Source organism: Bos grunniens, chromosome 10 (genome assembly GCF_055505025.1).
Source record: "Bos grunniens cultivar Pamir isolate PY7600 chromosome 10, Bosgru_T2T1.0, whole genome shotgun sequence".
NCBI classification, from domain to species: domain Eukaryota; kingdom Metazoa; phylum Chordata; class Mammalia; order Artiodactyla; family Bovidae; genus Bos; species Bos grunniens.
This window is the reverse complement of record NC_141174.1, coordinates 36,192,386-36,208,174: the sequence shown is the minus strand read 5'-3', so window position 1 is coordinate 36,208,174 and position 15,789 is coordinate 36,192,386. Positions and strand designations below refer to the sequence as shown.

At 45.6% G+C, this 15,789-nt stretch overlaps 1 protein-coding gene across 3 annotated transcripts in view; it reads left to right on the top strand.

The window, feature by feature from the left end:
• The window catches only part of SAMD4A (sterile alpha motif domain containing 4A), a 222,222-nt gene that overhangs the window by 163,269 nt on the left and 43,164 nt on the right, over positions 1–15,789 (top strand). For 2 of the 3 annotated variants that reach the window (XM_086320604.1, XM_086320606.1), the window contains one exon: positions 7,389–7,652. The exons of the other annotated variant lie outside the window; for it this stretch is intronic. In XM_086320604.1, the coding sequence (XP_086176730.1) occupies positions 7,389–7,652 (264 nt within the window). The remainder of the gene's footprint in view (positions 1–7,388; positions 7,653–15,789) is intronic. 3 annotated transcript variants of the gene reach the window in all.

The following is a 15,789-nucleotide window of genomic DNA, read 5'->3' as shown; positions in this document are numbered from 1 at the left end:
GAAGCATACTTCTTTACTCTGCTCCAAGACCGGTCATCTGTGGAGTAATAAGGGCTGACACCAGTGGCAACTCACATCGTGGAAAAAGCTCTCCCTGCATCAGAATGTATTCACTTCCATACGATCTGAAAAGGAGACTGAATGGGCAAAAAGAGATTCAGCAGTGCGTATTTGTCAACCTTGTTGATATGTTCTTTGCGGCTTTGTCTTCTTCTGGAGTCTCCATTTGTTTGATTTTACTGCATAGGCTAGTATTTACCTTCTCTTCGGAGAGTGTGTGGCTTCCTTCTTGGCTGGTGGGAAACACCCGGTCCACCCAGTACATCTTTGCTTTGTAGCAGGCTCTTTCTTCTCCCAGAATGAGGTGGAGTCTGAAGCGGTTTGCGGGAATCATCTTCTGGTGTCCAGATGTTGTGAGCACTGGTTTTCCAAACTTTTAGACAAGAAGCAGAGTGCAAGCATGCAGAGTTGAGACATATAACCTTTCAGATTTGCTTTTAATCTATTCCCTGAAGCAATGAGGCAGAGCATGTTAATTTTAACCTTAGTAATTAATACCCCCTCCCCTTGCCCCCAACACAAACCTGTTCTTGGCCATAAACATGACTGGTGTTGTCTTTTTTGCATGATGTCACTGATTAAATACTCTAGTTTGTTTTTTTTTTTTTTTAATGTATTCTTGCAGTACTATTAATCTCTTTTTCCCCAAAGATTCCCACCACAGGGCCTCAGATTACTGGTTGTGGCACCACAAAACCAACTAAAGAAGAGGAACCCAGGGTCTAATGTTTCGCCACTGAGCTTTGCTAAAATGTTTGCCTTAAAAAAAAAAAAATCAGATGCCTAGAATTATGCATACAAGTGGTGTTAACAGAACTCCACTCTTTGAAAATGCAAACTCTTTAGTAACAGTTCCTTAGATACTCTGAAATCAGTGTTCTCAGGAAAAACTCGGGATGGTGCCCAAAAGATGCCTGTTAAGCAAACCTAAACTAAGGGAATAAACAGAAACATTCCCTGCCAATAACTTTGAAACAATAGTGATAGCTATTTTATAACTGGCAATGGCTTGAACTTTTTCTCTTCTAAATTTAACAAGTATCAGACCATCTCCTGCAGCAAAACTCTCAAATTGGTGTATTCAACCAAAGTTCTGATACTTCTGAATTTCTTTTGGGAGTAGATCTAGACAATGTGGTTAAAATACACCATTAGCAATGTGTAAGTAGAATTTTCCGCATGTATTTTCATAGCCTGTTGACACACACAGTATGTATCCCCAGAGTAAGGAAATGGCTTGGATCTCTTAATTCAGGAAAGAAACTCTTAAGTTAAATATTTTAAAATAATATGCAAATATTTAATTTCCTCATTCCGCTTTTTGAAATCCCTAAATAAGAATGAGCTGCTTTTTGTAAAGTTTAGTAGTAATTGGATTGAGTTCTATCACGTGAGGATCTAGAATTTGAAATATTAACAAAGCATTAAATTTTCCTGTAAGAAGCCAGCTTGAATTAGAAATGGAGACTGAGACTTCCCTGGTGGTCCAGTGGTTAAGACTTTGCCTTCCAGTGCAAGGGGTGTGGGTTCAATCCCTGGCCGGGACCTAAGATCCTACATGCCTCGCAGCCAAAAAACCAAAACAAAATAAAAACAATGTTGTAACAGATTCAATAAAGACTTTAAAAATGGTCCATATTAAAAAATAATCTTAAAGAAATGGAAAGACTGGCTTAGGAACAAGAGTGAAATTGCAAATCATGTCCACGTGGCTGAACTCATAAGGGCCTGATGAGGCTGCAGAGTCCAACCTTGGATTGAGAAAACAGGTTTCTGGGTTTGATGAGAAAGAATGACATTAGAAGTATGGGTGTACTTAATGGCTGTATTCAAAAGGAAGGCAGTTTCAGCAGCAGTCTTGATTCTGGACTCCAGGATAAAACGCTGAGGCTGGAAATAGGTGGAAGCGCACAGTGGGAACAGTGATAAGTGGTGGTGGACTGAATTTGAGGAGTAGTGTGTTAACTGTAAAAGCAATCAGAGGACTTAAAGCACACGAGTTCCTGAGGCCAATTAGGTGCCCGTGGAACTCAGCAAACACAGCAGAGAACAGCAGTCGTCTCTATCATTGAGTTCAGTCCTCAGTTTTTAACAGAAAACTGGGATCCCCATCAAATAACTGTACTTCAAACAGATGATGAAAAAAATGACAAAAAGAGCTGTAAATTCACCAAATATAAAATAATTTGTATTTGATTAATGTTAATGCCTTCTGCATATGTATCAAAACCATTTGTCACACAGCGTTTCATCTACTAACCAGGCTTGGTGCACATAGGAATTCCCAGGTCCTTCCACCACCCAGGGGCCCACAGCTCACAACGTAGGGATTATTGAATTATATTGCCTTTTGGGGCCTTCCAGCTCTGAAATGTTATTAACCTATGCTCATAATAATTTTAAAGCATTACTTGCATTCAGTGTATAAATTTAAGGAGAACAGAGAAGAATGCAATGTATCTTTGAACGATCTCCATTACCGTTTGTTAGGATAAAGTTTCAGTGTTAAAAATTAAGCTTCAGTCGTCTGGACTGTTTGTTTATGGGGATCACTGCTCTCCTTGACAGTGAGGTGCAGTTCTTAACCTGACAGTGAACTGAGGAGAGAGCTGGACCCATACCCCAAACCTTCCTCTTTGCACAGCCCCATTACTTGTCACATAAGAAGGCAAAAGAGGTAGTTATACCTGTTTTTTAAGAGTCTAACTATCCTGAAAAGTCTTTTCCTGCCTCTTATTTCAATAACTAAAAATCAAGGCAAAGTCAATTTTGGTCAAAGGAAAGGGGGAAGAAATCTGATTTCCAGGCTTTCAGGAAAATACTTAAAAAGAACAGAACGCAGCGCCAGGTATCGTATTTTCCCCTCAAAAAGTGTTGAAAGGAGTCTCATGAAAGATGCTTAGAGATGAAAAAGACATCATAAGGTTAGAGGAGGTCGCAGACGGCAGCTGGCCCCGAATGGTATGACAGAGTTTATTACCAGATTATAAGACCCTCTGTACTCACATCATGCTGCTGCACTGCTGGAGCAAGATTATTTTTAGCTGCTTTTCCCATATTTCAACTAGACTTGCTCAGTATTTGTTATTTATTTGTAGTTCACTTGAATTTATAAATGTTCCAAATACTACAGTACCCTATTATCATATGTACTCATACATATGTACGTACATATATAAGTGTGCTGTGCTGTGCTTAGTCTCTCAGTTGTGTCCGAACCTTTGTGACCCCATGGACTGTAGCCTGCCAGGCTCCTCTGTCCATGGGGATTCTCCAGGCAAGAATACTGGAATGGGTTGCCATGCCCTCCTCCAGGGGAATCTTCCCAACCCAGGGATTGAACCCAGGTCTCCCGTATTGCAGGCAGATATCTGCGCCACCAGGGAAGCCCATGAAAGCTGGACTGGGTAGCCTGTCCCGGCCTATCCCTCCTCCAGGGGATCTTCCCCACCTAGAAATCGAACCGGGGTCTCCTGCATTGCAGGTGGATTCTTTACCAGCTGAGCTACCAGGGAAGCCCCACATATAAGTGTACATACCTGAAATTTCTTGTAGCGATTCCTAAAAATATAAGGGATATAGACGCTATACTCTACATACTATTAAGGCTTAGCTTCAGTTTTTTCAAGAGCAAGGGTTACAGTGTTGCCCCCCTGGGCAATTATCAGAATGAATCCCCTCCCCCCGAAATATGCTGTCCCCACAACCCTCATTATTATGAAGTTACAAATTCAGGACCTCAATTCTGCTGGAACTTGCCAACTTCTAATCTACAGTGAGGTTTTTTTCAAGTTGTGCTTACTTCGGCAGCATTTGAATATTACTCTGGGGCAGCTTAAGTCTGAATGGAGCGTGTGCTGTTGTCTGCCACGCAGCAGTCAGCTGCTGAGAACATTCAGAAGGCCCGCCTCTAGCTAGAGTTATTCTGGGGAGACTAACACAGTGTGAAAAGCTTCTCAGAAGCCTGGCTTCCCTGCTCTCCCCTCTCTACTTGTAGGAAAAGGACTTTTACTCATTTATTTTCACCTGAATATCCATTCTTCCTCTATGTAACACCACTTCAGATGAATACTTTTGGTCGAAAAGAAAATGGAGCGACGGGACAGCCATGCACCATCTGCCCTTGACCGCCTATTCATCACATCACCGCTGTGCAGTCTGTGGTCTTACACTCTCTCTGTCCACTGCATTTATTCTTTCCTCTGCTAATTTATGGCAAACAAAGGCCCCCAGCACATGAGTAACACCAAATTTGGCTTTGTGGTCACTATTTGCTCCACCAAAAGATCTGTCTTCACCCCGAAGTACCCCCGTGGGCAGGTCACCTGTCACCTGCTCCAGCCGCCTTCCCAAAGTCCCCTTTGGAGAAATGAGGCATTTGCCATGCACAACTTGGCTTTCATGTCAGTGTGTGTCACCCCTGACTCTAAATCCTTGGCCCTCTCTGCAAAGCAGAAGCTTAATGGGAGACATTTTGCTTGTTGCTACAGCAGGTTCACTCCTAAGGGGACATTTCTGACTTTGATGCCAGCTATAGGAGTCTTTCTGATACAGACCCAGTGAGGCCTTAGGTAGAGAGTCCCTGGGGAAAAGCCCTGGTACCTCAGGTATAACTGATTTTTATTAGAGTGAAAGTCACTCAGCCGTGTCTGACTCTTTGTGAACCCATGAACTATGCAGTCCATGAAATTCTTCAGGCCAGAATATTGGAGAATTCCTTCTCCAGGGGATCTTCCCAACCGAGGGATCGAACCCAGGTCTCCCACACTGTGGGCAGATTCTTTACCAGCTGAGCCACAAGGGAAGCCCAAGAGGCAGAGACCAAATTCATGCCATATCCTCTATGACCTCAGTCAAGCCAGGGGCATATGAGGAAATGGGTCTAGGTTTTTATGAATGAATCCCTATAAGTCCCAGCAAGTTAGGTAAACATCTAGTGAATTCCCTGGACACTGACAGCCTCCGCAAGGATGCTCATCAGTGGGGAGCTAACATGAATTTTAAGAAAACTTTTGGTGGAAAGAAGCAAATTGGCTTCATCTAATACTGGAATTCAACTGCTACTTGTGTGTGGTATTGTTCTCTGCATCCAAGGATGCGGACTCTCTTAGCAGTGTTATCACACTCATGGTGATGGATTTGTTATTGCCTGTAACCAAGTAGGGTGCTAAGGGTTCCATCAGCTCTGGGTGTGTGTCTCTTTGGGAAAGGTCTGCTTTTATGGTTTGGGGCTCACTCTAATCCTGGCTGTGAAGAGGAGCCCCCCTTTCCACTCTGGGCCCACCTGGCTAGCGCCATTCAGAGCACCCACCAGATATTCTGAAATGGTTGCAGAGGTACCAGGAAGCAAAGACATCTAAGCTGGAAAGTCCCATCACTTGGGGCAGCCCTGAACAAGTCCGCTCAATTTTGTATAAATACTTAGACAGGCATGAAATGAATTTTCTGGATGTCTGGCTTTTCTTCCTATTGGCTTCTGTCTTCATTTTTGCTGCTGCTTCCTTTTTATTTTTTATTTTTTCTTATTCTGCTTTTTTTATTATTATTTTTTTTCTTTTTCTATTGCTAATTCGGATCCAACCAGGTAGCAATGCATTTTGCAGGGAGCCTTTTTAAAGAGCTTCTTCCTTAGTCTATTCAGTGGAAATGCAAGCTGTTTTAGCCTGTTAGAATCCAAAAATAAAAAATGTTCCCTTTGCATATTTTTAAGTTAGATGATAATCCCTTGCCTTTGATAGAATCTACCCAGTTTCTCAGGTTACAGGTAGTAAAATTGGCAGCTCCCTTTTTTTCCTCCCTTTTTTTGTTAATAAAGAAGTTTCTGGCCCTTCTTTCACACACAAGGCTGCGCTTCTGGCAACATGAAGCCAAACAGAAATATGGACAGCAGGGGTGTGAACTCCATTGCTCTCCGGCCTGGTTAATGCCAACTGACCATGAGCAGCCTCCCCACACCACTACTGTCTCAAACACACTTTTTGCAAATGCTCAGCCTTTGGCTCTGGTCTTTATGTTTTTAAGTGGGGGCAAGAAAGCCTGCTGTTCACGTCTTTATGTGGATTCTGCCCCACCAGAAATGCAGTTTAACAGAAAGCAGAACTTCTCACACTGGGATGTCAAGTCTGCTGGCTAAAAAACAGAGAAGGATTAATGCCAGCAAAGCAGTGCTAGTCCGGACTTGGGAGAGTAAATATCATACCTCATTGGAGGGGATAGAGCCCTACATGGAACTTAATGGCTTCCCTGAAAAATGTTTAAAAATGCATGTGGCTCGATTCCATGTTAGCACTGCAGCAGTCAAAATAAACTGGACCTGTCAGGGGCCAGCACAGAGAGAAAGTTATGAATAGACTTATTTTGTAAAGCTGTCACTTTACACACCCAGAAAAACCAACCAAGGGTAACGTCGGCTCCCTCAGCGTTGATTTTGGTTAAATCCCTCCCTTGAATGACCTCAATTTAATTTGACTAGTTATATGTGAGTTTTGTTGCTTTTTCCTGGTTTTCTGGAAAAGAAATTAAAAATGGGGGCTACACAGATGTTGCCCGCTGTGCGGAAGGGCTGCACATGCTGGAGAAAACTGTTCCCGGCTTATGGAGAGCACCCCACTGGCTTCTGAATGAAAGCCTTGTTACCTGGAAGTGTTCTCATGTAAAGTCTGGCATTAACCTGCGAAGCCAAGGGAGAGAATCGGCCCTTTCACACACGGCTGCCGTGTCGCATACCCTGAGGTCCCTGTTAGTCTCAGGGCCCTTGTTGTGCCTGCACCCCTTTCAGAGGTGACAGGTCCCCTGATTCCTGGTTGGAAGGACTGACTAGTCCACTTCTGCTAGTTCAGCCCAGCCAAGATTGCCAACGATGAGTGGTCTGCCCTCCCCTTCCAGAAAGTCCACCGTAATGACGTGGGTCATGTCCGGTTTTGCGTGGTCCCCCCCTCCCTGCCCCACCAAAAAAAACTGGCCAGGACATGTTCTTTTCCATCTTGGCAGATCGCTACTTTGCCAGGCTGTCAATCCTCACCTGATTTTTGGGTATACTGCTCCGAATCCTGATTTCTACAGTTAGAACTGAAAACAGATCCCGACCTATAGAGGTGAAGGTCACAAGTGTGGGCCTTATAGGTGTAGCCTCCTTAGAGAGCCCAACTCACCCAAAGGTACAGACAGCATCCTTTTTAACCACCCCAAAGGGAGAGCCACCCCATGACCCCGGATGCAGCGATCAGACAGCGCCATCTCTCAGGGTTAAGAGGTACTGTGGGTTCTTCTGTGGCCCAGGCTAAAGGTGGGGGAATAACCTATTTCATTTTATTTTTGTTTTTTTCCAGTTCTCTCAGGCCAGGCACACCACAGCCCTTTGAAACGATCTGTGTCCCTTACCCCACCCATGAATGTGCCAAACCAGCCTCTAGGACATGGATGGATGTCTCATGAGGACTTACGAGCTAGAGGACCCCAGTGCCTCCCATCCGATCATGCCCCCCTGTCTCCACAAAGCAGTGTAGCCTCTTCAGGAAGTGGTGGGAGTGAACACTTAGAAGATCAGACCACTGCTCGTAACACATTCCAAGAAGAAGGTAGTGGTATGAAAGGTGAGTGACAAAACGAGAAACCACCGGCAACAGAGCCCCTCCCTTGATTTGGAGTCAGAAGGGTGAGGAGAGAGGTAGTCAGCCAGGAGGAAGGAGCCCGCCCCTCCCCGGGCTGATGGGAGGCCCCTCCCTTGCCGAGCTCTGGGGTTGACCGTGGCGGAAAGGGCTCGGATTCCCCTTCCAGGGCTGCTTGCCAAAACCTGGGAAGAGCAGGAGAGGTCAACGCCCTCCTTTTTCCTTTTTATTTTTTTTTCTGAATGCAGTGACTTGCAGACAATTAAATGAGTCACAGCTGGCGGTGATAGCATCTACTGTTTGCACATCCGTTCCTTGGTCTGCCCTGTCTGTACAGACGTTGATCTGCTCCAGCCTTCTACCTCACTGCTCTGGCCAGGGAATCGTCAATAATTTAGCAAAACAAACCACAGGATCTTTTTTTAAAATCTCTCTTAGTGTAGAATCGTACTGGTGCCTCCTTTCCTCTCTCCCTTTCCCTTTGATATCCAGAGAAACCTGCAAACCCTTTTCTCTGCATCTGTTGAAGGGATGTGAAAAAAATAACACTGAGACTTGGTGACAGTGTTTTAAGGCTGATAACGGATTTGCATACAGGTGATAAAGGCCTTTTGTGCAGCATCAATAAATGTTCCTACATTGCCCTGTAAATCTCTCCTTTTCTAAAGATACTCATCGAGAGATAGAGATTTCCAAATTATCCATGGTAGGTTCAAAGAGGATACACACATTCTGTATTTTTAGATGCAAGTTTTTCAAGGGCTGGGAAGGCCTCAGGGAAAGATGCTCGTCAGAGACACACTAATAACAATTTTAGATGGAGAAACAAGAGCTAGTCGTGCCCCTGGGACTGCGATGCTGACAGGAGGCTCTGAGAGCACCCTCATTGATGGTGTACACAATCCTGAGGTTGTGCTGTTTCTGATCTTTCCCTTGAGAAGGATTAGTGTTGACACAGGAGGCTGGGGACTGAGCCCCCTCCCCACCACAGAAGCGTGGCACAGAGAGATGCCCACTACTCACCGGGTGCTGGTTGTAAGTGAGCCTGAGGCTGAATATGGAGCCTGTCAACCAGGGGAAATGAACCTGATGTGAAGCCACTTTCCTGGAGCATCCGTCCCTCCCAGCTGCTCAGCCTAGCATCCTCTCATCCCAGCGCCATCCGTGATGGATGCTGTCCTGAGTGTCCAGAGTGGTTGGGACTCGTCTTGATATTTTCCTCTCTCAGGTGATACAAATGGGTCATTCGAAGGTGTTTAACAGGCCTCAGAAGCAATGGCCCCTTTTGGCAGGGAGGGGATGTGTGTCCTCTTTTATATCTCTTTCATAGTTTTCAGGGGAATGTGTCATAATTTTGGAGACCTCCCAAAACCTATTTTTTAGTTCTGTGCTCCAGCTGCTGGGCCCCAGGGCATGGGGAGCAGGGATGGCTCAGCCATGCTTGGACCAAGAAGGGTGGAGCCAGTGTTTCTCTGGACTTGCTTCTTTCCAAGTGAAGTTGGGTGTCTGGACAAGTGGGGTGTCTGGACGAATGGTTTCCAAGACAGTGGATGTGAGGTTCTAACTGGTAACCATGGGAAGGAGGCCTGGCCTTCCTGTTGAAGGGCTTAGAGGGTCTTGTGGGAAGTCCTTGTTCCCCAGGACACTGTATTCACCGTCTGCTTACAGGAGCTTCATTATCTTTTCTTTCTTTTTTCCTTTGCCTTTCTTTTCTCTGTTATCTTTCATTATTTGTGTTTTATTCTGAAGCTCTCTGTATACTTTAGACATTCTCTCAGAGCAGGTGAAGGTTTGCCCATTGCATGCTGACTTTTGGAGATGAGAAAGTCACTACTCACATGAAGGAGAGAAAGATGGAATCAATGTCCTATCCCTGTTTAAGAGTGAGAGCCAAAATATTCCAAAGTTCAAGGAACTTCCCACGTATCAGCTTATTCGATTCCTTCCTTTAAAACTGGTGCAAATTGTCCCTTAGAGCTTCTTTGATCAGAAGGTGATGCAGACAAGACTTTATATCCAAGATTTTCTTCATAGGCCCAAGACGTGTGGTCAGAAACGTGCTATTTGGTGACGGGACTAAACAGAGGACACTCTTCTGTGTATATCCACCTTCTGCTGACTTATTGAACTGTCCCTGTCCCAAAGAATTGCATGGGATTCACAGGATAAAGTTCTTAGCAAATTAAATAGAAACACCTATTTGAAGGAACATGATAAAGGATGAAACGTTCTATGTATGGAAAAAGTATATTTGCGGTTCCACTGATAAGTCAAGCTGTAGAAACATCCACACCTGAAAACAGCATCATCCCAGAGGGTTGGGACCAGTGTTTGTGCCCCACGAATGCCCCTCCCCACCACACCTGGTGCCATCTTCCCTCAAAGGCCACCCCCCTGGGGACTCCTGCCACCAGATGCTGCTCAGAATGGCCTCCCAGGAGAGCACAGAAGCAGCCCTTACAGCCTACCCTAAGAGTATGTCATTCAATTCCCCTGTCCCAGAGCAGACGCCGGGTTCAATTTCCAAATTAATTTGTATTTTTCTGAGAAATGAAATCTGAAATCAAATGAAGTGCCTTTAAAGAGAGCCAGCTCTTCCTCTTGGATCCTCGTCTCTTCCTTTCTGTGACCGGGCCCTTTGGCAGGAGTGCCGGCCTTTTAAAGCCCCATTCTGGTCCATCTCAGGATGCCATCATCTGATTGCTATTTTCCTACTCTTTAAACGCCCAGCTTACGAGAACAACATGGAATCTGTAGTAGAATCTGGAGGAGTTCCAGATCTCTAGGGGATGCATGTCAGCCCTCACCCCACACCTTGGGAAAAGAACAAAAATTCCCGTAATTGAGCTTAATTTAGTGTGAATTCATCTTTCTTGCCAGCAGCTGTGCATACCTTGCTGAAACGCTGTGTTCATCCTAGCCTTCCTTTCCATCCAGACAGATGAGCCAGGTTTGGCTACACACTGTCCCTTAGGAATGTGCCTCTTGGGTCAGGAGTGGGAAATACAGCTCAGGGCCCAGCATTCCTTCTCTTTTTATTTTTTCAGAAACATCTATCTCTCTTTTTGTCTTGGTGTCAGCGTTCCCTGCCAGGGTTTGTCACTAAGTTCTCTCACAAGTAGATCAGCTCCTGCTCTCAGAGGATTAACATCATCTGCCCGCTTTGCTTTGTTTTTCCTTTTATAGTGAATAGCCTTCCTGAAGATTTAAGTCAGCTCCAAGGCACAGAGTGGATGTCCCTGGCAGTAGGGATCTCAGACTAATATCTCAGGCTCAGGGAACCATGGGATCAGCTACTCAACTAGAAATTAATGAACAGAAGTGGAACTCTGAATGGGAATATAAAAGTTTCCCCTTTAACATGCCTCACAGAGGCTACTGGTTATACATGTTTGGACTGAATACGCTGATTGTGGTTTCTAAATTCAGTTCTCCTTATTCCTTGTGAACACTTGATTGTGACTTACTTATCTCAGGGGAAAGATTCTTGATTCTAGGTTGATACTCAATTATGTTCTTCTCTTCCTCTGTATCACATGAATCTAATGTGCTCTCTACCCTTCCCTCACACAAAGCCTTCAGGTGGCCAAGAAGGGGGAAAAAAAACCACACCCTTCCAAGAAAACGAAATGGAGAATTTCATTGGTGGAAGAAGCACATGTGCCCCTCCTATTAGCATCATATCTTTCGAAATTTTGTGTAAACCCAGCACCTAGAGACTTTAAAGTCCAGGGCTGTTGCTGAGCGATGTGACTGTTCAATGGAAAAAGAGACAAGGAAGAAAGGCTGGTTAACAGGTTTCATTTTTGTCCTCATCAAGTCAGCTGCCTTTCTTGAGCACTTGCTGAGAGAGGCTTTGGACTAGTTATTGGAGAGACAGAGGTGAAGGAGGTGGTTCCTGCCTCAAGGGGCTCGCTATAACGTGAGGGGTCCAGTGCATGTGCACAGCTGTGAAAATATTTTGTCTCGGAGGCTCGCCGTGGATTGAGGCAGGCAGCAAGGAGGGCCCTGATTCAAGTGGAGGGGAGTCAAGGAAAGTTCCTGGAGAGGGAGAGGCCTGGAGCCTCAGCTGGGAGCAGGATTACAGATTAGCCAAATATATAAGGTGAGGGAAGGGCATTCTGTGCAGAGGGAACAGTATGCCTGAAAGCGTGGTTATGAGACAGCTTGACCAAGTGCATCATCTGATGGCTTGAGGGCACATGGGAACACAATCTTGGGAGAGGGAAAAGCCAGATGCTAGGCTTTGCAAAAGATTGGAGCTTTTATCCTGACATTGAAGGAATGTAGCAGCAGAAATGACCTATTTAGATATACATGTTAGAAATAGGACCTGAAAGGAAGAGTGGGAATTGTATCAAGGTAGAGGATGGGGAGGGAATTCTGGATTTGGAGGCCAACTGAGAGGTGGGAGGTTTTTCGATAACCAAGGAGAAAAATGAATTTGGACCAAGCCGAGCAGAGGAGACAAAAGGAGTGTGTTCATGGGGTCTTCAATAAGTAGACTAGAGAGAGCTCTGAATTGAATGGCGCTGATTGAACGTAGACAGGGATGGATAGAGCGGGAGGAATTGAGGACGATGCCCAGCTTTTTGCCTGGGACATCTGGGTAGCCCATGGTATCATCAATAGCAAATGGTTAATAGGAAAAAGAAACAGGCCGAGGGGATGGAGTGGAGCAGGCTGAGTTGGGCACCTGTGGAAGAGTCCAGTGGAGGCGTGCCAACCAGGGCCACGCTGCATCATGCTCTGCCCTGGCCCAGTCTCTCCAAGAGCCCCAGCTCCTCTCCTCCCCTGCACAGTTTAAGCATTCTGCCTCCCTGTGTGTAGTTCACAGGGGGATTCACTAGGCTTCTGGCTAGCGAAGTAGATTTAGACTAGTGAGGTGGATTTAGGACTTCTGGCTAAGTCCCGTAGATTTAGGCTTCTAATGGACTTCCCTGGTGGTCCAGTGGTTAAGACTCTGCACTTCCAGGCCAGTGGGGCGCAGATTTGATCCACGGTCAGGGAACTAAGGTCCCATATGCCATTGGGTGCAGCCAAAAAGAAAGATTTAGGCTCCCTAGAAGCTCCAAGATTCTGTCATTGCAGTTGTCAGTGTGTGAGAGGGGTAGAGGTGGGGGTGGGGTCTGCTTCTCTTGATGTGAGCTTCAGCCTCACCATTACAAATTAACACTGGCTGGTGTACTTAGGAGGTGTGGCATTTTGTTAGTATAAAAATATAGGGGTAATTGAAACTTACACTGTTTGTATATAGACATGATAAAGGTAAAGTGGAAAGCTTTGGTTCCAGTAACCTTGATAGAAACATAGCAGTTAAGAGTGGAGGGGATCAGTGACTCTGAAAATAGGCTCCGTTTTTCTTTTCTAAAGAATCTTTCTTCAATGAAACTTATATAATATTTTTTCTCCATCGCAAAGGAAATATATTGCCTATTCTGAAATAGCTCCTTTGGGGTTTTGAGTTATTTTTGAAATGTAGAACTTTGAACTTCTGCCTATCTTAGAATGAGATTAGACAAAAATATATATTGAGAAGTGTGATTTTTGTAAGACAAAGGAACCTGTCAGGAACCTTTGTAAGAAAGGTTGTGAATCCAGTTTCTGAGGGTCATAAGGGTGTGAGTGACAGAGAGGGAGTGACATAGCCCCGTGTGTGGCTGGGACACTTTTCAGCACGGCTGTCATGGGAACAAGTTACTATTTTCTGAAAGCTGACTTTCTAGACGCTGTCTTGAATTCATCTAACTTAAAGGCCAGGATTTAGTAAATTTACTTCACTTTATTTCCAAATGCCAGCATACGACCTTTGTGGTTAGGTCCTAATGGGCTCAGACTTGTGCTGCCTCTTCTCAGATAGGCTGAGAAGCCCTGATGTCTTTGAAAAGCAAATCCCCAGGATTCCCCCAAATTCTAACAGTCGTGAGACTACCACTATTCCTTAACCAAATGTGTGTCTTCTGCTGAAGTACTTCAAGCACAGCTTTCAAGGTGGAACCCAGCTGCTACTGATGCAAAAGCAGGCTGAGAGTAGAACACCACTTATGAATGTCATAGCCAATGGAAACTGCGAAAAAGTGAGACCCTCTCTTTGTACCTAACCCTTCAAAGTGGTTATTCTACCCAAACTCAGCCATCTCTTTGCCTTCCAAGACCCACACGTGCTCCCCACCAGCATGGAAGCCAGAAGCCACCATGGACATGTCCAGGATGGTGTAGCCCCCTCTCAGCTTCACAGGGACCAGAGACCAAGGAGGCTTCTTTCTTTTGCTCAGAGCCTGGAACAGAATATGGCTTCCCTCGTAACCCAAACAGTGAAGAATCTGCATGCAATGCAAGAGACCTGGGTTCAATCCCTGGGTCAGAAAGATCCGTGGAGCAAGGGATGGCTACCCACTCCAGTATTCTTGCTTGGAGATTTCCATGGACAGAGGAGCCTGGTTAGCTACAGTCCATGGGGTCACAAAGAGTCAGGCACGACTAAGCGACTAACCTCCTACTACTGGAACAGAGTAGGATTATTCATTCTGCTCTAGTCAAAAATACATACGGGCTCTAATTATCTTGCTGGTGCTGCTAGACTTCTGTTCTTCATTTTTGAAAGATGTGTTTTCCTTCTGACTTCAACACTGAAGGATTAGTCCTTTTTTCCTCTTAAGTTGGTTCTTCCGTCCCTCAGAGACCGAGGATGCAGTCAGGTCTTGGAGAGAAGGAGGGAGTTTGCGACTAGCCTGGCTTTCTGTGGCCAATGGGAGCTGCTCTTCCATTGCGGTTTCCAGGACCACCACAGTGAAGCTTCTTATGGAAAATGAGGGTGTGATGGTTCATGGTTCTCTTCCAGGGATGCCTTACTCCCTGCCTTTTATATCGCTCCCCATAGTGGGTTCTTCTGCAGTATCACTTCCATCTTTCTCTCTTGCTGGGTCTCCTTGTTTGTTGGATACATACTGCACCAGCCTGTTGACTTGAATAGTATTCCAGCAGGAGGTATTTGAGCAAAGCAGCCCAGATTCTGTATAAGCTGTTGTGTGCACCACAAAGCCTCTCTGTGGCTGATTTATACAAACTCTAAAAGGTAAACAGAAATCAGTGTAATTGGAAACTTGATCCCATTGGTGAAGACCAAGAGGTAGAGAGAGCGTATGAAAGATAGGTGAAGTACTATTATCAAAAATGGCCCAGAGAAGATAAACCACTACGGACGGCAGCAACATCTGGAGGAGCTTCATAAGGGTGGACCCTGTGGCACGGTGGTCTGCAAATGGATGGTGCCATTTTCTCCCAAAATCCTCCTTCCCTTTGCCCTTCTCTTGTCAGTTTCCTTCACGGGCTTCTCTTCCCACACCTTCCTCTAAGGGCCCAGTGCTTCCAGGGCTTCCCCTGGGCTCTCCCTTCTTCCCTGAGGATCTCACCCATGTCTGTGGCTGAAGCAACTGCCATGTGCTACTGATGAGGGAAGTGGCTCCCAGCGCAGCCTCCTCTTCAGAGACCTTGATCACTTGTCGTCTCCATCTGGATGGCTCGAAGGATGACCCTCCGCTGACCTAGCGTGGCATTCCCCGTCTCTCTCCTCTCACCCCAGACCAGCTGCTCCCCTGTACTTTCCCACCAAACCTGACTCAGGAACTGTCTTAGGCTCCTTTCTCTCCCTCACTCCCTGTTCTTCCTTGATATTCAAGGGCTGTGGATTTACATCTTTTCCTTCTCCACTGCCCTCCCCAGCCATCTCGGAGGGCTTGGATTTATCCCCTGACCTCCACTCGCACATTCTCCAGCCCTGCCTTGACATCAACAGCCTTCCCTGATCTCACATACGCATCTTATTGTGCCTCTATTGCTCAGATTTCAGCAGTTCCTCCATCACCCAAGCATAGGTCAACTTTCCTAGTTTTGGCGTTACAAATCCGAGTCATCTGGCCCCTGCCTGTTTGTCCCACCTGGTGTCTAAGCTCTTTTCTAGCATTCACCTAAGCCTTTGCTTGGCCTGGAATGCTCTCTTGGATCTCAGCTTCGCTTATGCTACTGCTCCTGCTTCCTGAGATGGCTTCCTCATTATGGTCTGCCCAGTGAGTCCAGGACTAATGCTACTGTGAAGCTGCCCCTCACTCCCCAAGGCCAACCC